Source organism: Idiotropiscis lumnitzeri, chromosome 1, assembly GCF_059441095.1.
Source record: "Idiotropiscis lumnitzeri isolate Australia: NSW breed Sydney's pygmy pipehorse chromosome 1, RoL_Ilum_1.0, whole genome shotgun sequence".
Classification (NCBI taxonomy): domain Eukaryota; kingdom Metazoa; phylum Chordata; class Actinopteri; order Syngnathiformes; family Syngnathidae; genus Idiotropiscis; species Idiotropiscis lumnitzeri.
In genome coordinates, this window is record NC_142391.1 from 2,453,063 (window position 1) to 2,477,875 (window position 24,813).

The following is a 24,813-nucleotide window of genomic DNA, read 5'->3' on the forward strand; positions in this document are numbered from 1 at the left end:
GGGTCCTAACGCCCGCCCGTTACAACATTTGCAACCACTGTATACAGCGCTCGGTGGTGGGTTCGCTTTAAGTTTCGTTTACTAACATCATTAAAATGTAGTTACACTTTTAAAAAAAATAAGGCGACGTTTTTAATCATTAAGTAATATTGTAATTATGCTTACTTCATAAAATATTTAGTCTATATTGGATTAATGGCATCACGTTATCAGTGGATGGAAGGTTTAAAGAGTTGAGGTGTTTGTCGCCTCCTGGTGGCTGGCTGCGGTATAAGTCGGTCCTGCAAGAAAAGTTTGGTGGTCTCAGAATTACATCTGTGTTTTTTTGCAGATGACGAGGTACAAATGGCTTCTTCAAGCCGTGATCTTCAACTCTCGATCTATGTTCCTACCCTCACCCATGTTCACGAGCTGAAGGTTGTGACAGAAAGAAGACAAGTGGACAATACATGCCCGGATACAAGCGGCTGAAATGAATTTCCTCCGCAGGGTGTCGGGGCTCTCCCTTAGAGATCAGGTGAGAAGCTCGGTCATCCGTGAGGGACTCAGAGTCAAGCCGCTGCTCCTCCGCATTGAAAGGAGCCAGAAGAGGTGGCTCAGGCATCTTGGTGAGGTGGTCCAGGCATGTCCCACTTGGAAGTGGGAGGAGGCCCCGAGGACAACACCGGACACGTCGGAGAGAGGATGTCTCCCAGCTGGCTTGGGAACGTCTCGGGATCTCCCAGGAAGAGCTGGACGAAGTGGCTGGTGAGAGAGAAGTCTGTGCTTCGCCGCGACCCGACCTTGGATAAACTGAAAAGAATGGATGAAGAAACTGTAAAATTTCCACTATGTGTTTTCCCCATTGGGCTCTATTCCAAATAAAATTTGAATACTGGTAATATTTAAAAAAATGAAGCATGCAGATTAGTGACCGCGGTTTACTCTCGTCCACTTTTGCCATGTTGCAACCGAGCAGCCTGGACCGTCACGCGAGATTTGCTTGTGACATCGCGATAAGTGGAAAAACATCGACAACCACCGCCAAGCAATATTTTAAATCTCTTTTTAATATCTCACATTTGATTTATTTACAAAAAGACATGAGGCCTTTTTTTTGTCACATAAAGTGTTTGAAAATGAAACAAAAATGTAAAGCAGAAGCATAAACACGCACACACGTCCACATAGATAGACTTCAATAAATAACGTTATTTATTTTTTTGCAAATTGTTTGCAAAAAAAAAACACCAGCGCTTGTGTTTCCAATGTGTTTTGCTTGAATCGTAAATAACTTTTTTTCTAGCGTCTTCCATTTAAATGCGAGCATGTCCAGGCATTACGTGAATGATTAATGGTGACACTTACTTACTTTGACACGCACACACACACACACACACACACACACGCACACGCACACGCATATTTATTGTGGACATTTTGGCACAAGGCTGACGAGAAGACTGAAAAAAAATACAAATAAAATCAGGACAAAGTCAACCAAGGAAAAGGAGGAGCTTGTTTTGTTCTGTTTTCGTTTCTTTCTGCTGAACACAGTGTATGGCGCTTGTAGAAGGTGCCGAACTTTCTAAATCGCGGATGGGCAAATTTTTGAATTTTAATTTTTGCCACATTTAGTTTTTAAGAAGGACAGACCTGTCAGGACATTCAAAGATGTGGTTACAAAAAAAAAACTACAAATGTATAGTCTTTCATTCCCCCTTTTTATTTCATTTTTTATCATAAGATTTTTGAGGGGAGAAACTAAAATGTGTTGAATGTGTGTGTATTTTTTTTTACAATAAGTCAAAAATAGCATATTATTACAATAATAGAATAATTTAATAAAAAAAATATAAATGCAGCTAAATTCATTCATTTAACATAAATAATTTTATGATATTTAATTAGATGATTGATTTTAAGTTATTTTAATTATAAAAATGTAAATAGAATACTGATGGCATCAAATATATTTGTAATTTTAACTTAATTCAATTTATAGAACATTCCTCTCTATTATCTCCAGAATAAGAAAAAAAAGAAAAGGCGGAAACAAAAAAGGATAAACGCAAGGAAGACAAACGTAAAAAAGAGAAAAATAAATGCAAGCATGTTTAAAATGTATTTGAATGAACAGATTTCAGAAAAAAAAACTAAATGGACAAATTGCAGGACTCTGGATCAAATGCGTTCACGGTGGGCCCGATGAAAGAACGGAGCGGGCCGTATGTGGACCGTGGGCCGTACTTTGACTACCCCTTGCTCGCAACGCTTTGAACTTTGAGCTTCGAAAAGCCTACTCGGAATGCTTTGCGTTTCGTTTTGCCTCTTTCACGCGACAATCCAGCAAAAGAGTCACATCAGAAAAAGACACAAAACACAAACCATTACAAAGACAACATGCTTCACCAAAAACACACAACAAAACACGCCCCCGCACACACACACACACACACACACACACAATTAGACCCCCCCCCCACATAAAAAAACAAACAAACACATTTTTAATCAAGTGATGGATTTCCTACAGAATTTTCCTAGCTCCCATTTTGTAGCTGTGCAGTCCCTGAGCACCGGGCTGAACCTCCATTGCACTTTTTTTGCGTCATTGCGTCATTAAAGAGAGCACACACACCAAACACGAATCACGTGACGCGTCCTCGCTTGTGTCGCCTTGCATTGTGCACAGTAGCAGCAGTGTAGCGCCAAACGTGGCCGGCACGCCGTGTAACACCGTTAGCAGAGGAAACAAATTGATGCAAAATTGTCTTTTTTTCTAAATGGCATCCTGCTCTTGGTTTACTTTTTGTGTCTACTGTTGCATTCACGAAACCGGGAAATATTACGGTTAAAGCTGAAATTAGGATTGGGGGGGGGGGGGTGTTGGGGTTGGGTTATAAAATAAACGACTTGAATCTGTTCATCCTGTAATCGCATCGCGCCGCATTTATCGCAATTGCTATCGAATCATCTTTGTGCGCCAGATATAAATCGGTTTGACGTTGCTGAAGCGTTGTTGTTATTTTGAAATGAATTCACTTGAGCAGTTTGGGCTTTGGAGAACTTTTAGGAGTTGCTGCCCGTTAATAAGCATGAAGCTTTTGTCTCGCCGCGCCGTATCGATTCGGATTGTAATCCCACGGAATCGAATGGTTCTATTTTAAAATCGCCACCTCCTCGAATCGTATCGTTCCTAAACTCCAAATTTCAGGGCAACAAATGTGGATAAAGTGAACTTGGGCAATTCAACTCAATAATTGAAGTTTTGCTGTGGTGAAAATTTCCGTTTCCGCACAACAAGCGAATAAGCGTTCACGGAACGGTCGTCTCTTCCATTCAAAACGTTTTGGTGCAAACAACTTGCTTGCTTTGTTGTGCTAACAAAAACCGGTGCCACGAATTATATTCGAGTTGTTCCGATTTCAATGTTTGTTTTAGTACCCAAAAAATGACAAATTGCGATTTTTACAGTGTAGGCAAAGAGTGAAAAAATGCAAAGAGTTGGATTACTGGCCCAAACTCTTACTGAGCCTCCAAGTGTAACAGACAGCTACGCAATAGCAGACACGAGTGGCGCTTCATGCAAAAAAAAAAAAAAAAAGAAGAAGAAGAAGAAGAATCCAACGCTGACACATATTGGCGTGCGCAATATGTACAGAATGATGTTACAGGACAACACACTAGCTAATTCGACACTTCCTGCTCGCCTTGCAAGGTGTCAAGAAACATTTTTTTTTTTTGTCTCCTGTGTGGATTACAGCATGCAGTAGCCTAACGTGCTAAAGCCTGGCGGGCGTCGTCGTCGTCGTCGTCGTCGCAGTGACTGATTGTTCCCGGTTTGACGATGCGCCGGCTCTTGCTTCACTGCTTCTGTACTCGCATGGTGCCTGCGCACAAAAACACGCAGAACGCATGAAAAGACATGGACACAAAAAGCCACGCTATTATTAGAAGCCGCAATTTATTCCCTAGAGGAATAAAATATTCAGTAGGACCACTTAAATGTGAATATCTGCTGCCTCGGTAGTACTTGATAGTAATTGCAAAGTAGTGATCTCATGCAATGGCATGATAATCTCAGGAACCCCTCGAGTATTTCTTCTTATACAAATCCCAAAAATCTCATATCAGTAACGACTAGTCCTGTCAAGCGATTACATTTTTTTAACTCATTAATCGCAAAAAATTCAGAAATTAATTGCGATTAATGGCATTTTTTTCAACTACTCTATATTTTTGTGAAGCGTTTAACTGGTGTTTTCTTGAATAATATTGTGGAATTAATGAAAAGAAATCACCAAATATGAAGTGTATTTTAAATGAAAGACTGTTCTAATAGTTTTCTTTGGTCGGTGAATATGATCTAAATGGAGACATCTTAACAATAATTTTCCTTTGAAACAATTAGAAACAGCCGAGTTGGTTTGCAAGGCCCAGTGGTAACTTATTTTGTTCTGAGATGATGTGTTAAAGATGTACAACTAATATGGTACAGAGCTTGAATTTGGCTTTGCAAGATGTGCAAATTATTTTTTGAAGTAAAAAAAAAAAAAAAAAAAAAGAGTTAACTGAGTTCAAATATTTAATCGCGTGAATTTAAAAAAAAAAAAAAATCATCTTGATTAAATTTTGACAGCCCAAGTGACTATAAAAAAATATTTGAGAAGCACGGCACTAATCTAATAGCAATCTCTCGGGAAGATCATCGTAATGTCATCGGAATATCAGAAACCTCAAAGTAATCTTACAAAAATCTCTTTAAAAGGATTGCAATCTCACGGCAATTGCAGAAACTTCAGAAACGCAAAGCAATATTTTAGTGATCTCATAGTAATCCCACACTAATCGCAGTAACAAAGGGGAAGACAAAATGTATAGACAGAATCCTGTGATTGATCGGATGTTCAAGGTTCCATCGTCTCTTTTATTTTTGTGATTTAAAAAAAACCCAAAAAATTGACTGGTTCTACATGGCGCATCTTTTAAATTGATTAAATTGAGTTTTGTCTGTGTCTTACCTCTCTCTCCTCCATTTCTCATATTGGTCTCATCCTCATCAGCACCATCGTCCACTTTGAGGATGACAGCAAAAGAAAAAAAGAAAAAAGAAATGATTTTAAAAAAAAAATTACAATTTAAAAAATAAAATCACTTTTATGTTTTTCATAAACATGCTTTGCGTGATTTCACCTGAGTGGAGCTCTTTGACCAGCGACGACATTGTGTTGGTGATGGAGTCGGCAGCCACTAGCAGGTCATTGCGCAGATTCCGAGGTACACCTGTCACCCAAAAATCAAGTCGTGATTTCAGCCAACCATGTAAAAAAAAATAATAATAATAAATAAATAAAAATTCCTGTTGCAAATTGAAAGTTATTAAAACACACACACAAAAAAAAACGTATTCACAAGGATGAAATGTACATATACATTCCTTTAAGAGGCGGGGCTTAGTGGGGTAGCTTGTGACATCATAGAGTCTGCATGTATGTATCTCGGCGTGTGCTGCTGAAAACAGCAGACTCTGCTGGACAATCCCAAATGTATTCTTTATCCTCTGCAAAAAACTACTAATCTTACACTGCCTCTTGTGGCCAAAGTGTGCACAGCAGAATGAACAGCACAATGCCCATTGAATTATCATGATGCACAATCTACTTCATTGGTTATATGATATGAAACTATGACTCGACTACATATTTTTATCAATTATACATTTTCTTAGCTAAAGGTGTTTTTTTTTGTTTGGTTTTTTTTTGTGTCATGGACTCACCCTGAGCAAAGGCCTCCAGCACGTCGCCCCCCAGGCCCGCCATACAGTCCTGGGGCGTGTGCGTTGGCGTGGAGCCAGCCGAGGTGGAGCGGATGGGCATGGGCATGGAGCAGCCTGCCCCGTGGCTTGGCGACGAGTGGGGGGAGCCGCCTGATTGGGACTGCAGACCACAATCTCCCATTAGGCACAACAGAGAAAGATCATAATAATCACGCCGTCCACTTAGTTCATTCAATAACTTCATAATAGTCTGATTGCGATCTATTTTTTTTTTTTATTATTATTTCGGGAACTTCCTCAACTGAGGATTGTTGTCAGAAGACCGATGTGCATTGTTTGAGGCCGATACCGATTTCGATTCCGATGGTTGGATAGGGTAAAATTCTTACAACAGATAAATGATCTAATTAATTTAGAAAATGTGAAATGTATAAAGTATCGTCCCATAACGCTAACAAGAATAAAGACAACAATTACAAGCAGAACATTTAACTGTTTTACATTCATTTGTCATTCGGTATTTATTTAAAAAAAAAAAGAAAACTGTAAAAATGGCGAATTTGTTTGGGGGGGGGGTGAGACAATTTCTCCCCATTTTGAGAGCAAATATCGGCTGATTAAATTGCCCGGAAGATTAATTGGTCAGGCACTGGTTGACACTGGAATTGATTCAGACTTCTAATTTGCAAAAAATGTTTTTTGTTTTTTTTGTTTTGTTTTGTTTTTTTTAAATGCTATTATCATTGTCTTATATCGGAATGTGCTAACATATGTAATAAATGAATAATAAAATAAATACATAAGTAAGTACATAAATAAATAAACCACCAGCAAAAATTGGCAAAAAAATTTTTTCGATTTGAAAGAACATATATAAGCGGATTAATCGTTCGGGTCCAAGTCAATAGCGTGAGAAATGAGTTCATTGAGTGATCTAAGAGGCTAAAATGTCTTATATTGGAATGTGATAACATCCGTAAGTAAATAAATAATCCAATTAAATTAATAAAGAAATAAATATGCAAGTAAGTAAATAAACTACCAGCAAAAATTTGCAAAAATAAATTGGCCAATTTTTGACCATTTTAAAGCGCATATATCAGCGGATTAATCGGTCAGGCCTAGTTGGTAGCGTGAGAAATGACTTCATTGAGGGTTCTAAGTGGCTAAAATGTCAATCAAAATTTCTGGGATTACGGCACCACTAAGCAAGCACGCAAAAAATATATGAAGGTCCACTCACCGCCTGCTTCTGTTCTTCGTCCTGTCAGCCAGCACGTAGCAGACGGATGACAGGATAATTAAAGTCGCGCGCCCAAGAGAGGAAAGGCGTTAGCGCGTCACGTTAACGCATGATCTAAGTGCTTTTAATGTGATCGGAACCTTGAGAAGCCTCATGAGTCCTTCCAACTGCACCATGAGTTCCCGCCGGCTCTCCTGCAAGGCCGACATGCGCCTCTCCAGCTCGTCCTTCCTGTGTCTGACGTGACGTGAACATACAAAGCGCATAAAGTGTCATCAGATATTTTTTAGATTGTATTTTTGGGAATAAAAGAAAATCTATATATTTTTGCCATTTTTTTCTAAATATTTATACATATTTGCATTTTTTTCCTTTTTTCTTTGTTCAATATTTTTGTCCTGTTTTCTTGGATTTTTGGTCGTGCTATTTGTGTATTTCTGTCCGCTTTTGTCAAGCAGGAAGTGACGTTCTCTGAAACAAAAGTGCTTGTTACCTGAGCAGCCTGAGTTCTGTCAAGAGCGTTGGGTTCTGCTGGGCCTTCTCCGGCGTGGGCTGAGACGCCTGCTCGTGCTCCAGACGAAGCCTCTGGATCTCCTGAAGGATCTCCCTGAACAAGACGTCACACACTTGTTGGATGGTAATGCGAAGTCCAATTTAATTTCAAAAAAAAAAAAAAGAGAGAAATCACATGTCCCAAAGTATTCACAGAAACTTTGTTGGCAGCAATTTCATAACATTTCTAAACTTGGCACATCTTTGTTATTGAGCACGTTAGCCAGTGTAGAATTTTGGGGGGAAAAATAAAAAAATATTGGAATGAGTTTTTTATTTATTTTTTTATTTTCTGTTTAACAATCAAACGAGGGCCTTGAGCACATTTTGTCACCTCCAAGTTGGTCAGCATTTTTCTTACCTGTTTTTGTTCTCCAGCTCGGCAATCAGTTGCCTCTGCTGCTTGTTGGCGTCAAAGTTGAACGTTAAATCGGAGGGCGGACATTGTTGCTGTGAAACCCAAAAAAAAAAAGTAAGTCTATACTGTGCTTGTCAATTTTTTTCTGTTACGCCCTCCCTAGCAAGAAGAAAACAATTCACGTCCCCACCCCACCACCCACTCTCCGCCGCAATTATAAATAATGAAACAAACCTGCACCATAGAGCGCATAATTGGCAATGAGAGCGCCACTGCCAACTACTGGAGTACATGTGCAATTACAGTTTGTAGTACAGGAAAAAAAGCATGTTCCCCAGGGTCACACGCACCCCCCTCAGCATCCCACCCCCTCCTAGGGGGTCCGCCCCACTATTTGAGAAGCACTGAGGTAACATAAGAGTGAGGCTGATCAGTTCTAATATTATCTTATGTTGTGGGGAGTATAAGAATAATTCTGACAACTGTATATGTTAAACTTGATCAGAAAAGCATTCTCCCTCTCCTCTGATCAAAGTCAGGAAAGACCCAATTATTGGATGTCTGAAAGATTATCAAGCGTGATCATCCTGTGACGTCTGGTACCAGTAAAAACGCTTACGTTATCCCAATGAATGATTCAAGATGGATCCGGTTTTGGATTGTTTTCTCCGTATTTCGCCATAGCCGACCGACCACGTTTTCTCTTTTAAAAGTGAATATCAAAAGGTGAATTCTAACCGTGGAGTTTCCCGCTTCAGCTGCCAGGCGTGCGGCGTAGCGGGCAATGAGGCGGTGCTCCTCGTCTAGCCGGCTGGGACTCTCCAAGACGCTGCAGGGAAACAGGAACAATCTCATTTGGACTCACTTCATGCGCACATTTAATGCTCATGAAAAAGGATGAGAACAACTAAAACATACCTAGATAGATAGAAAAGCTTTCCTTCTCACTAGCTATAGCTAGTAGCTAGCTAGCTGGACGGGTGGATGGATGGATGATAGAAAAGCGTTCCTTCTTGCTAGCTATAGCTAGCTAGCTAGTTGGACAGATGGATGGATGGATGATGGATTTAAAGGCTTTTCTTCTTGCTAGCTAGAGCTTGCTAGCTAGCTAGCTGGCTGGCTTGCTGGATGATTAAGATGATTAATAGAAAAGCATTTCTTCTTGCTAGCTAGCTATCTAGCTAGCTGGATCGATGGATAAATTAAAAGAAAGATGGATGAAAAATAGATAGATAGATAGACAACAAGGAATTCACACAAAATGTCAGCTTCAAACCAAAATGGCTGACTTCCTCTTTAATTCTGGGCATGAGCCATTTTTTCCTATGTCCTGCTATGACAGCCATGTCCACCCAACTTCACGTTGAACTGGCGTCAGCAGCTGATATTTCTAATTTTCCACGGGGCTGGCCGAATGAGTTATACGGGCATTCATATTGGGGATTCCTTAAAACACGTAAACTCGCGATTGCAGAAATTGCCTTCACTGTGCTGTTCAGGCGGATCTTCAGCAGGCCGCTTTTATTGCACGTCAGATAAATATTCAGCTGCCAAATTGTCCTTCTGGTCCACGCACATCAACCCAAATGCTATTTTTGTGCCTCGAAAAGACTTCTAAAGCACTCCAATCTGATAGAGACAACAAGAGAAGCAACCTCAAGAGAACACCAGGAATGGCAATTAAGAATATTAGCTGTGAAATGTAATGCATCTCGGGCTAAAAGGACTCTATATTTAGCAGGCGATCATTTTGATTTCTTTCTTCCTGCGGCATATCACCACTAGAAAATGCTGCAGTATTTTGGAAGCGTCACGGCGGCTTAATAAACTATTTCTTACCCAAAAAGCTGTGACGCCTCCCGCAGGGAAAATTTTAAACTTTAGACTTTAATCCAGAGGTAGAAGATACTTTATTAAAATATTTTTTTATATATCAGGAGCCATTTAAATCCACCCGTTGATACACTGAAAATTACGGCCTAATGGTCGGTGCTCGTAAAAAATGTTTTTACTAATTATCTATTTCACTTCATTGTTCTGAAAAGTAATATCTACGCCAGCGGCGTATATTGATAGTCAAAACAATGAAATACTCTTACACTTGATGGCAGAAGGTACAAATAAGCATCCACCGGCTGACAACTCTGCGACATAATAAACATTTTTAGTTCTCAACTAAACAGGCCGAGAATCCAGCCGGAGTAAATGCAAAAGAATCATCCCAATTATGTGACGGGACGTAAGATTTTTTTTTCTCTTCCTCACCCAATTCTTCCTAGACAATCACGTCATGTTTTTGTGGCGGTTCAATAACAAAAAAATAAATCCCTTTTCACACTCGCATTGTGTGAAAGGGTCGCATGGCAGCACGGAAAAAAGAACGGCGCCCCGGTTGCCAGCATGCCCATATTTGGAGGCGATGACGTCACAACAAAGCAGGAAGTAAACGCGGAGACTTTTGCCGCTGGTATAGGCGGGCAGTAGAATGCACCTCAATAAGAAGCATCTTTCACTGTTGCTCGTTTTAAGGAGGAGGAGGAGGAGACACGCAGCGGAAAAAAATGGTTTATCCGTTACAAATGGCCCGGCAGGAATTTGGAGAGTTTAATATAATTTCGTGAGCTACTGTTCCAGCAAGCCTGCTTCGAGGTGTATTTCAAGTTACGCAGAGAGCAGCGCCTTCTTAGCTAGCCATGTCACTGCACATCACCGATCGTATGTCTGAAAGCTCCTGACACTGCCCTACCGCATTTAGTAAGGCTTCCGCCATTGTCCTTGTGCAGTTATGTCTAAATAAGCGCCAAATGGCACGAAATCACTTCGCCAGCTGCTTTTCTATTGGAGCTGCATGTTTGACGTCACGGCGTCGGTGCTTTCAAATCCCACACAATTTTCACACACAATCAATGGCCTCATGGACGGCACCTCCTAAGTGCAGTGTGAAAAGGGCTTAATGTTGTACAACATACAGTATATGGTCGGGCTGGGTTTTAAAAAGTGGAGATATCGTTTTATCGCCTGATATCGATTCATAAAATTATATATCGCTACTTTTAATAATGTCTTTTATCCGCATCGTTTTCCTTGACTTCACATGTCACACGAGAGCTTGTCACGACGCGAAAGTAGCGTATCAAAACAAAATGGCGGAAGCAGTGAAGTCACAGCAACAAAAAAGAAGGCTGATGTACCGAGTGGTCTAAGGCGCCGCGTTCAGGACCCAGTCTCCCCAGGAGGCCTGGGTTCGAATCTCGAATTTCCCCATTGTGGGACTAATAAAGGGAATATTATTATTATTATTATTATTTTGTTTTGATCAGGTCGTGTTAAATAAAACGTACATGATTAATGGAACAGCGTAGGCTTCATTTTACAAATGCACCTCGTTACGGCAAGCAGTTTGTACTAATTGCAGCATTGTTTCCTCTGACAATGCCTTCCTAACAAATCTTTAATTGGTTCGAAAAATCAATCAAAGTGAATCGTGAATCGAATCGGGCCCTTGTGTATCGAATCGAATCCATAAGGCAAATTTGAATTTCCCAATGCAGCGCACCTGTAGATGTGCGGGGCTCTCGCACTAATTGTGCTGGCGCGACTTGCCAAATCGAAACCCATCACAGAACAAAATATCCAGCACATTTGGAACAGACCTTTCTTATCTGTCTGAAATTAGAATCACTATTTTTTTGGGGTGAGTGTGAATGGTAGGGCGTTTGAGTTTCCAGGGATAAGAATGCCTTTCTAGAAAATATGAAATGGTTGGCATCCTCATCAGAAGGAGGTGCTTACCTCTCGGTGGGAGCAGCCGCCTCAGAGGACATGAGCATTGTGTCGCTCACGCGGTCGGCCGCTGCTTTGGGCCGACTACAAGACAAGATTGGAGCTGTTTAATGCGACGACGCGATGCAGCACGGCTTCTACGGGGGCCTCTATGCGTGAAGAATCAAACACAAGAGTGAGGCCCAATCCGGCTTGAAGTCGATTCTAAGAAGTCGTGCTGCTGTACGACTCAAAACGGTGCTCGGTTTCGCCACTTAGCTCTGTCGTGACTCACCAAATTCACAATCGATAAGAACAAAATGTGCAGCGCGTTTGGGACAGCTGTGTTATTATTATATTTTTCTCACCCTTCCAGAATATCTTTTTTTTTGCAAAAAAATGTAAAGCAAGTGCAAGGAATTGCGACGATGCCCCGGAATGGCCTAAGAGAGATCCAAAGACACTATCGGGGAATTTTTCAGATTAACTCCTCGTTAAGAATTTGGACCATTCTGTGGAATTGACGTTCGATTACCGTATTTTCTGGAATATAAGGCACACCCGCATATAAGCAGCACCAACTCTTTTTGGGGGAGAGAAAAAAACGACATACAAGCCGCACCAGGCTATAAGCCGCCATTTTCTATGTTGAAAAAATTTTTGTTTTTTACTGCATGTACAGAACGATTTTGTACTGTGAATTCCTTAAAGGTACATAAACAAATTGTTAAAACAGTGCCTTTTAACACTGCAACAATTTTGCTAATTAAAACAGAACAGACCCAAGAGAGATAAAAAAGAGATGTATTTAGCGTATTTTCTGAACTATAGAGCGCCCCCTACTGGTGAAAGAGAAATGCACAGAAAAGCCGCACCGCTGTATTAGCCGCATGGTTCAACATCAAGGAAAAAAAGTAGCGGCTTGTAGTCCGGAAAATACGGTAATCATGTGTTGGAGACTGATAAAAAAAAAACAAGAGTATTCTTATAATTGTCGCATGTTTTTAGCGCCACAAATTTGCAATCGATCAAAGGGATGAAATGTACAGAAACTTTGTCATGCTTTCCAGGCAAGAAGAATTTTGTCGATCGCGTGCAGTTGATGTTTGATTAGTCATGCCTTGCTTGATTTTGCCTCTTAATATTTTTTGTTGATGCTCAATCAATCAAAAGACGAAATGTGGAAAGTGCTTGGAAAAGTGGACGATTATTTTTTTCTCACCCTTTGCAAAAAAAAACGTTCTGCCTTTTCTTCAAATAGTTAGCTCAATTGTTTGCACCTGCGATTGATTAGTCATGTCTTGCAGCGACAAAGGCAAAACAGAACGCTCTGAAAAATGTTGCTATATAATCCATCGCATAAGGGGAGAGGAGATATTATTATCACATCAAAAGCCAGCGAGCCCCCCATAATGATGATTTGTCCCGTTCAGCGTTTTGGACGTGGCGATAAAAAGATATTTCAATCCACTTTGAGGCACTTCTGTGGAGTTTCAGCATTCTGTTTGATTGCCTGCATTTGTTTTACCATGAAACAAATGTAACGAACCACGATACAAACAGTACAGACCACAAACGCTATCCATCTTACCTCCGCCAAGGAGAGAAAGCGCCTGCCCGCTCGGCAAAAAAAAAAAAAAAAAAACACTCCGAATTTGAGCTACCACGCTGATGCTGTGGCTGCTGGCGTCTCCACGGAAACTCTGTGTCGATTCACTCTGTCTCTCTCTCTCACTCGCTCGCTCTCTCACCCTCCCACCTTGCTGTCTTTTTTCCGGCCCACCCATCAGATCCAACAGTCGAATAAAAAGCTAAGATTTTCGTCTCATCTGCGTTCCTCCGTCTGTCACATTTTGCATCATAAACACAACTGATTCCAATTCTTTGGGGGCATGAATAATTCTGCCCCAGAGATTCCGCCTAGCAACAAGGATGTCTCACCAGATCCACCATTCAAAAAAAAAATAAAAATAGCGAGGGTTCGTCTCATCTCTGCTTCTACGTCTGCCCTAAAATGACTAGGAAAGGGCAGAGTTAATATGCCTGCCTTATTAAGTCTTTGGGGCACAAATAATTCTGCCCCATAAAGTCTGCCTAGCAACACGAGTGTTCAACCTGACTCACCAGTAAAAAAAAAACAAAGCCTGAGTTTGCTTTGAGCGTTACTGTTGAGTCACCCTATTTATTCTCTGCTATGTGGGGCAGCTGAAACCTTTGCCCCAACTTCTTGAGAAACAACATGAGGGTACAATTAATTGCGTAAAATTCTGCCTGGCATCACAACCAGTCCAAAAAATATTCTGGCTTCCTGCCAGCCCTCCCAGTCCTCTCTCTAGTTATTGGGGCAGCAGAGCCATCTGCCCCAAATCGATTCAGTTCTGTAATAAGGGCTTGATGCCTGGTGAATTCTGCCTAGCAACAAGAGTGAATGCCAAATTAGGCTTTGGGGCACAAATAATTCTACCCCAAAAAGAGTGACAGGACAATTTGTATTTTCACCGGTCTAAAATGGGACCACAGCAAACTGGCTTTACTTACTCTCCAGAATGTACATTGAAATATTTTGGTAATTTATTCGAAATGAATACGCAAAAATCAAAAAGAAAATGTACTCTAAGTTGTCATATGAGGGGGTAAACATTTAGCGCATTTTGAAATAAGGCTAAAACTTAACAAAATGTGGAAATAATGAAAGCACTGTGAATATTTTCCGGCTGCTCTACACGTAATTGAATCGTCTGAATAATTATGCACAGTAGAGGTGAAGCAGGAGGCAATGCTCTTGATAAATGACAAAGCTTTCCTTGAACTTGTCGTGCGGCAGGTTCGAGCGGGAACGTTAACCTCCCCTCTCTGTCGCCATATTTCACAGTGAGTCGCCTTGGTGATGCTAAAAATAAAAAGAATGTCATGCATAACCAACCACGGCCATTCTCGTCGCAGCCTGCGCTACCGAGGTCATTTCATCCCGAATCATAAAAACCCAATATAGTGCACTCGCCGCTAAGTGAATTACGTCGACCGCGTCTAATCTTAATGGCTCTGTTGGAGAGCAAGGTCAAGGCCTTTATAAAAAGGAAAAAAAAAAAAAAAATCACACACACAGGTGATGAGCAGTGGCGATGTTGTACCAGCAGAGGGTGCTGTAATAAAAAGAGCTTTTTTTCCAATTGAGACATTTTTACTTTGGTCTGACTTCCTGTTGCTGCTACCTCTCTCTCTATATATATCTATCTATCTATCTATATCTATATCTATATCTATCTATATCTATATATATATATATGAGTGTGATGAGGTAAAAAAAAAAAAAGTGTTGCCCAAGTTGTCACATATACAGTATCGTTAACATCCGCATGACCTCTGCCTAGCAACTAGGCCGACACGAAGAAAAAATAAATAAATCCAATCACTTGTGCCCCAAACATTACAGGTGACCAAGACTTAGCTATTGTCGAATGTCCCTGTCCTTTGACGGGTATGTGGGGCAGGGCGGCACTCTGCCCCGAATTGCCTGGAAAACAAAATGCAACTGGCACGTCGTTTTGTTTTCCAAGCTTAAGGGCATCCATGAGTGTGCCCCAAAAGACTGCGCTTCGCTTAACTTTAAGACGAAGGACAGGGAATTGACTGTTTTTGCTTCATTTCTAAAGCTTTAAAGGCAGTTGAGTGGCAAATCTGGCTGGATTTTGTATGCAACCATCTGGAAACACACATTCCCAAAAATGTTGAAGGCAAATCCCAGAGAAATGTGGCTGACAAAAACTCGGCCAGCATGCCTGTCAGGTTCAGGTATAAATGTTAAAAAAAGGCATCTGCTGGATTTTGGGAACTGGAATCAAAGTCAGCGCTCACATAGCGGAGAGAGAGGTTGATCCCGTTTGGAGGTGCGCGGGGTTGTGGGAACAAAAAAAGGGAACGGCTGGCAGAGATGTCCAGGCACAGTCACGGGATTTATAGTTTTTTTTTTTAATTACTTTATAAATACTTGACTTTTACTGTGATTTTATCAATTAGTTGTAAATTTGTTTCTTTCTTTTTTTTTTAAAAATCAATCATTTATCGTAGTTCAAAGTGCGTCCTTTGTACTGACAAAGTGACACCGTGGTGCTGGCTTGGAAAAGCAAAAACAAAATCCGTGTTTGCAATTAAACAATTTGGTCACGACTGCATAATTTGCAACTTTTCTGACCTCTCCTGCGAGTACATTAAAAATAAATAAATAAAATTTAAAAAGTAACCAGCGACTCAAATTACTACTAGAAAAAAAGCAGTAAATTGGGAAGAAAGGAGTACAGTAGAAAGTACGGATTTGATTGCCAAAGACATGGTTTCCATTTATCTGTTGCAAAAGCACACATTCGTGTTTTCCAACAAACAACAGACATATGGACCCACCAAGGAATGCAGATTGATGGCTCATGATGTTAAATTGTTGAAAATTTTAAATATTAATTTATCATCGCTATTTCCATACACGGTCGGAAAAAAAGGACATTTTGCCAAAAAGAGGCACTTCTATTCACATTGGTTGGAAAGGAAAATTATTTATTTCTAATATTTCTGCAAGTTGATGCTTCGGATGAAATAACTCAAATCCCCAAAAGCGAAGAAAATAAAAAACTTAAATCTCTTTAAATGTCACTGTCATTTGTTTTTCTACGAGCGAGGGGGAAAAAAATCGGATTTAAATAACAAATCAACTGTCTGTTTGACACCATGTGAAAAAATTCAACCAATTCCCCATTAATCACAAATAAATTTTAATCAAATAGATGCTAGTGTAGCTAATAACGCTAATAGCTAATGAGAAGCATGGAAATATTATGGATTATATTAATTTGCAAACAAACAAACAACACACAACATGAGTGAGCTCATGGCCAATCAGCTTTACAGCTGAGAAAGAAAATATTGAATGTAAATATTATATGTAATCTGCCCATTGACGGAACCAAAAACAAAATCCCAAGACCCTGGGAAAAGAGTAAGAATGTAATTTCAGATGATTTGAGAATGCTATTCATATGTTTAAATAATATGACATCAGATTGAAGCTGCTCGTAAGAAGTACCGTATTTTCACGGCGTATCAAGCGGCTAAATAGTTGCTATTTCTGTATTTAGCACGCACACTGGCCGGAAGCACTGTGAGGCGCATGCTAGCTCGCGCATGCTAGCTCGCGCATGCTAGCTCGCGCATGCTAGCTCGCGCATGCTAGCTCGCGCATGCTAGCTCGCGCATGCTAGCTCGCGCATGCTAGCTCGCGCATGCTAGCTCGCGCATGCTAGCTCGCGCATGCTAGCTCGCGCATGCTAGCTCGCGCATGCTAGCTCGCGCATGCTAGCTCGCGCATGCTAGCTCGCGCATGCTAGCTCGCGCATGCTAGCTCGCGCATGCTAGCTCGCGCATGCTAGCTCTCAAAGAAAGGCAACTTTGGCCAGAACAGTGCCATAGATACTGTAGGAGCTCACATGGATACACAATATATTATAATGCCAGGGGAGGGATGTCACTCGTCACCACTTTGAGTCACGGTTTTAAATCAAAACCAAAACTATCACTGAACAGTGTACAAGAAAACATTATAACAAAGAAACACAATTAACACAAAACATGCATCTCTCATGCCATTCATATCCCAAAAAGAAATAAAAATAACACAAAGAGAGTATTGCAATGCATTCTGGGAAAACACATGTGCAGAGATATGGGTAATGCGTGTCACATTTCAGGACACCCCGTCTGTTTTGGGGAATTTTGTAGACGTCAAAGTGCGCCTTATGGTTGCGAAAATAAGGTATATGAGATTTGATGACTTACACATTGTGAGGGAGCTCCTGTGGTCTCTCGGCCTGCTCGGGGAACACGGGATGCGGAGGCTCGCCGATGGGAACGCAGCCCAGGGATTTGCTGATGGCGTGGCTCAACTTCTTGGCGGGAGACTTCTATAAAAGACAAGGACGAAGGCGTCAGTGCGTTGCCACGGCAACAAAGCAGATCTCATTCGCGTGAGTTGGTCAAGACAAAGGAATTGTAAATTGTTTGTGGCTAAAAAACAGAACCGGCTAAAAGATGTTTGGTGTCGTGTTACCCAGGACGAGTGCTCCTTCATCTGGTGCTGGTTGCTGTGCGGTCCGTTGGCGTGGCCTCTCCAGAAGCAGCTCTGGCACAGCTGGTAACCGTGGCACTGCTGGCAGCGATAGCGGAAACCCATCATGCTCTCGCTGCGGCAATACGAGCACTCCACCGGATGGAAGACTGAAAACAATCCAGGAGAAGCACGCAAATATTGGAGGGCTTGCGAGGGACAATTTCAGAATGGCCACATTTGCGTTGAGCTTTACACTTTGGGATGGTTCCGGTTCTGGTGATAGTTGGTTCTGGTGATGTTAAAATAACTGAGAAGCACTGGTTTAGGGGCTCAAGTGGTTTTAGATCTATGGTTAGGTTAGGATTCCAGTTAAGGTTTAGGAAAAGTTTAGCCTGTGGCTCAGACTCAGGGAAGGGATTTGGTTCAGTTTCGGGTTCTGGTTTGACTCGTGATTATTCTAGAGGTTAAATTAGGTTTCTGATTCTCGTCTGGGTTTCAACTAAGATTCTGCTTCAAGTTATGTTTAAATGAAGGCTTGATGCAAAATCTACAGATTTTGCGGCGAAATGCTTGCATGGACTTTTCGTCATCTGCTGCCTCGTTCTTGTCAGAACACACACCGCTGATGCGGAAAGTGCAAACAACGTACCGTTTTCGACATTGGCGAGTCTGTGCATGAGCGGCAGCCATACGAGGCATTGAGGAGGAGGGTCCGCCATCAAGACGTCCAAAAACGTGTTCAGCGTGATCTTCTTCTGGATGCAAACACACGCACGCACACACACACACGCATACACACAAACAGATTTTCCAGCAATGTAAATAATGACCAATTGGCTTTTTTTTTTAAAATCTTTTCAAGGGGGGAGTAAAAATAAGAACTGATATCATGGCTTTGCACAAGTGTGCACACCCTCTTATAACAACCACATCCAAACTCATGTTCAATGGGAGTCACCTGTCACCTTTTAGTCGGCTTTTTCTTACATTTCCTTCCTTATTAGCATAAGTCTGAAGGTTTTGAACAAACACTGACTCCAATTTGGAACTGGTCAAAATTCCTTAACTAAGACCACAGCTCCAGTTCAAGAAAAAATGGACCAAATCATTACTTTTGGCAACCTTTGTTTCATTGGAGCACAAGAAAATCTCCCCAAATATGGGAAATCGAATCTTATTTATCAGTAAACTCAATCATTAAAAAAAAAGAGCGGATCTCAATGATTCATTGAGACATGGCTGATAAATCCAACTGGAGTGAAGAATGGGCTGCAATGTGGCCCTCCCACCTGCTGGGGGAAGCACGTCCTGAGCGAGTGCTCGGTGTAGCCGAAGGAGGGCCCCTCAAAAACGGCCGTGGGAAGCTTGAGCACCTCGCGAAGGAACTGGTCGAATTTGGCGAACACCATCACGCCGCTCGAGTCCGACATCTGAGAGAAAATATCTGCCAGGTAATAAAACAAAAACAAAAAGTGCAAACCTGAGCCATGGAAAGATTGGTGACACAACAGCGCACCGTGAGCGCTCAAAGTGAGCAATGACAAAAGCTATTCAGTGAGGGAAAAGGAAAAAGTCGGCATTAATTCATCTCCATTAAAATAATAGATATATCAAAAATGAGTACAATATATGATATGCAACGCACTTTCCAACTCACTAACCGTATTTATAAATATGTATGTTGAAGTATTAGACTATATAACGTACTATTAGAGGCAGTAATAACAGTTAATATATTCATTTCAATAATAATCATAATCCTTTGGATTATGCAATTTTTTGGGGGGGACTTCAGGGGCTCCTCATAATGCTAAAGCCAATTATCATTACAGGAATTATAAAGTTGTTGCATTATTGCAATAACAAATTCAGATTTTTTTTTAGATGCAACACATAATATTATAATAATAATAATATAAGCAGTTTATTGTCATGGGCCGACAATCTTTATGAATAAGGCCGGAACCGTACAGAGATCGGTGCCGTAGGACGCGGGATGGACCGGCAAAAAAAAAATGGGCCAAGTGCCCATCTTGGAATATAAATACAAAATCTTATTAGTAGATAGGCACAAGATGAGAAAATGTATTGAGAAAAAAAAGTCCATTTTAGAAATATAACTTCATTTTAATAATACTACGTTATATATATATATATTATCAAATACAAAAATGACTTTTGTTCCTGAAAAAAAAAATATTTTACTCTTGTAACACATTTTTCTTGTAAAATAAAATAAAAAAATAAAGCAAAAATTTGTTTGGTCAAACAGATTTTTGTGGTGACACGTCACAGTCGTAATCAGAGTTTTAAGGTTGGTTCATTTTGTTTTTGGGATTGATCCCCATGTGTCAGTCTGTACTTTTTTTTTTTAAGTGATACAATCATAATGATTTTTTTTTTTAATGATTCTTTGGTTCTTTGACCCTGCGTGTGCGTCAGCTACTTACAGCGCAGCTTGTCCACTATTTTGCCTCCACACATGGTTGCCAGCATCGCTTTCATGGAGAAAACCGTCAACTTGCCGTGGCTCTCGCTGCACAAAGCAACACAAACGATGATGTGTGAGTTCTGGATTTCCTCTAGTAGACACCCGTGCATGAAATAAAAACAAACCTTACCAAAAAAAAATTCAACAAAAAAAAAAACTTCCATACTATTTTTTGGGGGGTCATTATTAAATTCACACCATTGCAAGTGTGCTTTCGTCTTGAAACTTATTTGTTTTTTTGTCTCCGTTTGTTCTCGTCAGCCCTGTTCCTTGTGTCAACCAATCCGCTCCCTCCACATTTGCCAAGGTGTGCCTCGTTGTTGTCTCGTCAGTTTGTTTCTACTGCGTTTGCTGCTTTTTTTCCAGTCTGTGTGGGTTCGCGTTTTTAGTTGTTTCAGTTAGTACTACCTTTTTTTATTTACTTTTTCAACTCTTGTTTATAAATGCTTTTAAATGTACTTTTAATTTCGTGAACATTGAGTTACTTTGTGTATGAAAAAAAAAACTGTATAAAATGCACAACATGAAGCCGTCTTGCTTTGCCTATACTGCCACCTGGTGGATACAATAAAACATGTTTTTTTTTTTTTTGCTATGGTTGCTTTGCGCTCCCCGTGTGGCTTTTCTCCGGGTGCTCCAGTTTCCTCCCACATTCAAAAAACATGCCTGGGTTAGGGTTAAAGTTCCCTAAACATATTTTTATGCGGATTTCAAAAACATCTTTCCTTTTATTCTCGCACATTTGAGAAACTTTAATTGCTTTTTTTTTTTTTTTTACCACTAAAAGCCTGTGTAATTTTACCATGCGCTGGAATTTATAGCTCTGTTGTTTCAAAAAAAAAATCCACCTGTCGCCGCGAACCTAACCCTTAATCCGTAAATACTAATGACTATGTTACATATTATATTATTGTTATGATATAATGAAAATCGGATGCGCTACATATCAATTAATTATATAATTATATACTTTAAGGGCAGATTTAGAATCAGCGCGAAGACAATCATAGAGATTTTATTTTGTTACATATATATATATATATATATATATTTTATTATTTTTTTTAATGAATTATTTATTTTTTCTTTGTAAGGCAGAGCACACCTGTCGTAAGTGGCCACCATGAAGTTGAGCAGCAGTCCGATGGACTGCTCCACGTTGATCTGGTGCGTGGTTGGCAGCCGCTTGTTGAGCTGGTAGTAGATGGAGGACAGGATGGTCTCCAGCCGCGACACATTAATCTCGGCGTGGTGCTCCAGGGTGTTGAGGCCGTTGTCCCGGAAGGCCTCAATCATGTTCCACACGTCCACGAGGTGAACTGACGCCACACACACACACAAAAGAAAACCGTCAACAGGTTTTTTTAATAAATGGCTTTAGTGTTTCGCGGATGGCCGACAGGGCACTCACGGTTGCATCGCTTCTGCACGAATCGTAGCTTGCACGCCGTCCTGTATGTCGAGAGTCGGATCACGTCGAAGTTTTGAGCTCCTGAGAAAAAAAAAAACATTTAGTTTTAATATTCATGAAAATTGAACAAAGAATAAACCGATTGAAGGGACCGAAGGCCATCAATTGGCGTTGACTCACTCATCTCCATGAAAAGCTGCCTCTTCTCTACGCCGGCCTTGCCTCGCTTGCTGCCCTCCTCAATCATCCTGCGATGGCATAGAGAAAGAAACACATTTATTTTTTACAACTAATAACATTATCAATAATATTCATTATCATGAATATTGTTATTATCACACTGGTCAGCAGCTGATTTTAATAATAGAGTCCCTTAATTGTTTTTGAATCTGATTTAAAAAATGTCTTTATTTCTTTAATTAATTTTATCCAGCACAACAGATTTTTGAGATATTTACATTTGTTATTATTATTATGAAAATGGGATGTGCTACACTGTAGTTATGTTTGCCTCAGAAGGCTACTGCAAAGCCATATAAACGTATAAATGTAAAATGAATTGTTCAACTATTTTTCAGTTGTTCTAATAAAGTCATCATTTTAATTTGAAGGGAGATTGTTAAAAATGCTTGCAATATTTTGACATTATTAAACGTGAAGGAAATTTGCAATTTTAGTATGGTTGTAAGAATCATGAAGTCAATAATACATTATGCGCCATTACGGGCCCATCAAGGGATGTGGTGGGCCGAATCTGGCCCCCAAGCCTTGAGTTTGATTTCGGCCATTGCTCTTGAATTCCCTGTTTGTGGATCATTATTACTTTTTGTTGTTGTTGTATTTTGAATTTTTGATTTTTATTTTTTAAAAATCATTGTCCAATTAATTTTTCACAATTTTGTCGAATTTATGCAAAGCTAATCAGCAAGGTGTGACTGGCTTCCGTAGAATAACATTTTCACGCGGTTATGCTAAAAGCTTACAGATGAGTTGTCAGCGTCCTGTTTTCGGGCTGTCACAGTTTTGGGCACAAAAATTATATTGACGAAATGGATAGCAAAGGAATCTATAGTGATTTTCACACGCTATGCTAAGCTAAGCGGCTAGTCATAGCTAGTGTTTGAAACTTCACGTTTTATGTCATTGTGGTTTAAGCAGTGCTTCCAAATGTGATGACAAAATCGATAGTAAAGGACTTGGTCACTCGTGATTTTGATGAGCTGATGCTAAGCGAAGGAGCTTGTCGTAACTGTTACTTAGCAGCTGCCGCTAATGCTAAAAATGAGACACGCTAGCAAAACAAACAAATGACGCGTGTCTGACCATTAATTGCTCATTGCTCATCTGAATCGTGGGAGGATTATTTTTGGCCTTTTCCATAGCTCCCAACCGGGTTGTTTCTGCACTTGTTGTTTTTCCATTCAGCAAGCTAATGGGTTAGCGGTGGCTAGCACTTGATGGATAAAAAGTACTTGTACCTGTCGGTGGCTCAACGTCACGCAAATTGAAACTTTTTCAATGGCGAACCTGTATAGAAAAAAAAAGTAAATGACACATTCCACCAACAGTAGACAAAGTAATGCATTAAAAAAATGTCAGAAAACAGTTGGCATAATTTAACTAAATACATTAAATCAGATGTTGTATTAGAATACAAAGAATATTTGGTGATGATTATACTGATACAAAATAAAATATTGCTAGTGTTTATATGTCTCATATTAAAATGTGCCATTAATATGAATGATTAAATTATATTAATTTTTTTCATAAAAAAATATTGTTACAATACAATACGATACAATACAATACAGTAATTCGCCGTTTATCGCGGGGGATACGCTCCCAAAAAACCCGCGATAGGGGAAATCCGCAAAGTAGTCAGCTTTATTTTTTACTGTTGTTTTACAATGCAATACTGTACCGCAGAATAAACCCCCCTCAAAAAATAAAATCAAATATTTATACATTTACTGTAAAAAAATTAAGTATTTTTCATTATACTAAAATAAAATATAGATAATCTATTATGAAATCTGTATTAAAAAAAGATTCTACTGTATTAGACTAAAAATATCTAATACTTGTACTGTATTTTTGTATTTAACAATATTCAGACAAAAAAATAAACAAGCAAACCAGATTAAACACTTTCATGTTGACATGCAAAATGATGTTGAGGTAGTATGTGCACAATTTGTGGAAAGCATTTACTGTGATATATAATGAAACTATTATATACTAAAACATTAAATGTAAGCGTTACGTATATCATAGACATATTTGAGCTAATGGTTCGCATACATTAATTTGGATAATATTGATTGTACATCTTGCATATTGCAGCACAGGAAATATTTATCTCAATGGAGAGTTGTTACATAAATGGAAAGCGAGATGAACTAAAACGCTGATTTATGTTGTCAAGAACTGACTGCATTGGGGCAAAAAAAACAGTTTTACGACATAATAAACGACGACTGTGCGAGTGACATCACCGCTGCTGCTGCTTCAAGGTGCGTTCACGTACAAACCGCACCTTCAGCATCCAGTTGACGCTGCTCTGCGGTATCTCGCAAAAAAAAAAAAAATCACCCGTACAGCGGCCATGTCGCACACACAAACGCCCCATCGCTCCACTAGTGACATCATAATCACAATATCGAAAATCCTAATCGTCCGTCCCTAATAACGTGTGGTTCTCTCACCGACCGGCGTCGAAGCCCCACCGAGGAAGCTGGCCTCCAATCCCGCAGTTAAAGCACCGTCAGCATCCTCCGCTGCATCAGCATCAGGCTGGAGGTTCCCCCCCTCAAAAAAAAAAAAGAAAGAAAGATAGGAGGGGAAAAAAATCGAACCACTCTACTGGTCTCACACCAGTCTGCGCGATAACCGGAAGATGCGTCTTGGGCGGCCGTCTGTCAACGTCATCGTCGGCTCGGTTATCTCCGGTAGCCCCCGGAGCACTGCGGTGGTGGTGTCCGCGTTTACGGACGTGGAGCTCGGCATACTCAGCAAACCAGGCAGCGGTGGCGGCAGTGGCGGAGGACGAGATGGCATGCGCGGTCACCTGCTCCTCTGTGCGCATGCGCGTAGACGCTACGCTACAAAGTATTTCAAAATGTATTTTATTTTTTTGAATAT

At 40.3% G+C, this 24,813-nt stretch overlaps 1 protein-coding gene and 1 long non-coding RNA gene across 3 annotated transcripts; one reads left to right on the plus strand and one right to left on the minus strand.

Annotated features, from left to right (window-relative positions):
• Positions 1 to 1,029: 1,029 nt before the first annotated feature.
• Positions 1,030 to 24,755, minus strand: dtnbb (dystrobrevin, beta b). Of its 2 annotated transcripts, none has more exons than XM_088310341.1 (19): positions 24,378 to 24,755; positions 23,148 to 23,196; positions 21,850 to 21,917; positions 21,670 to 21,750; positions 21,364 to 21,577; positions 20,218 to 20,303; positions 19,057 to 19,211; positions 18,417 to 18,522; positions 17,768 to 17,934; positions 17,497 to 17,621; positions 8,650 to 8,740; positions 7,915 to 8,003; positions 7,495 to 7,608; positions 7,142 to 7,238; positions 7,002 to 7,022; positions 5,759 to 5,918; positions 5,176 to 5,265; positions 5,004 to 5,057; positions 1,030 to 3,872 (listed from the first exon to the last, which is right to left on the minus strand). In XM_088310341.1, the coding sequence occupies exons 3-19, from the start codon at positions 21,914 to 21,916 to the stop codon at positions 3,847 to 3,849; spliced, it is 1,743 nt and encodes a 580-aa protein (XP_088166467.1). In that variant the 5' UTR covers position 21,917; positions 23,148 to 23,196; positions 24,378 to 24,755; the 3' UTR covers positions 1,030 to 3,846. The 2 variants fall into 2 exon arrangements, with proteins under 2 accessions (XP_088166467.1, XP_088166476.1); XM_088310350.1 differs by having other exon boundaries at positions 18,417 to 18,519; positions 24,378 to 24,754.
• On the plus strand, positions 19,102 to 21,938 carry LOC148342655 (uncharacterized). Its single transcript, XR_015846087.1, has 4 exons — positions 19,102 to 19,218; positions 20,210 to 20,331; positions 20,520 to 20,565; positions 21,353 to 21,938. It is a non-coding gene; the product is annotated as an uncharacterized LOC148342655 (long non-coding RNA).
• Positions 24,756 to 24,813: the final 58 nt, after the last annotated feature.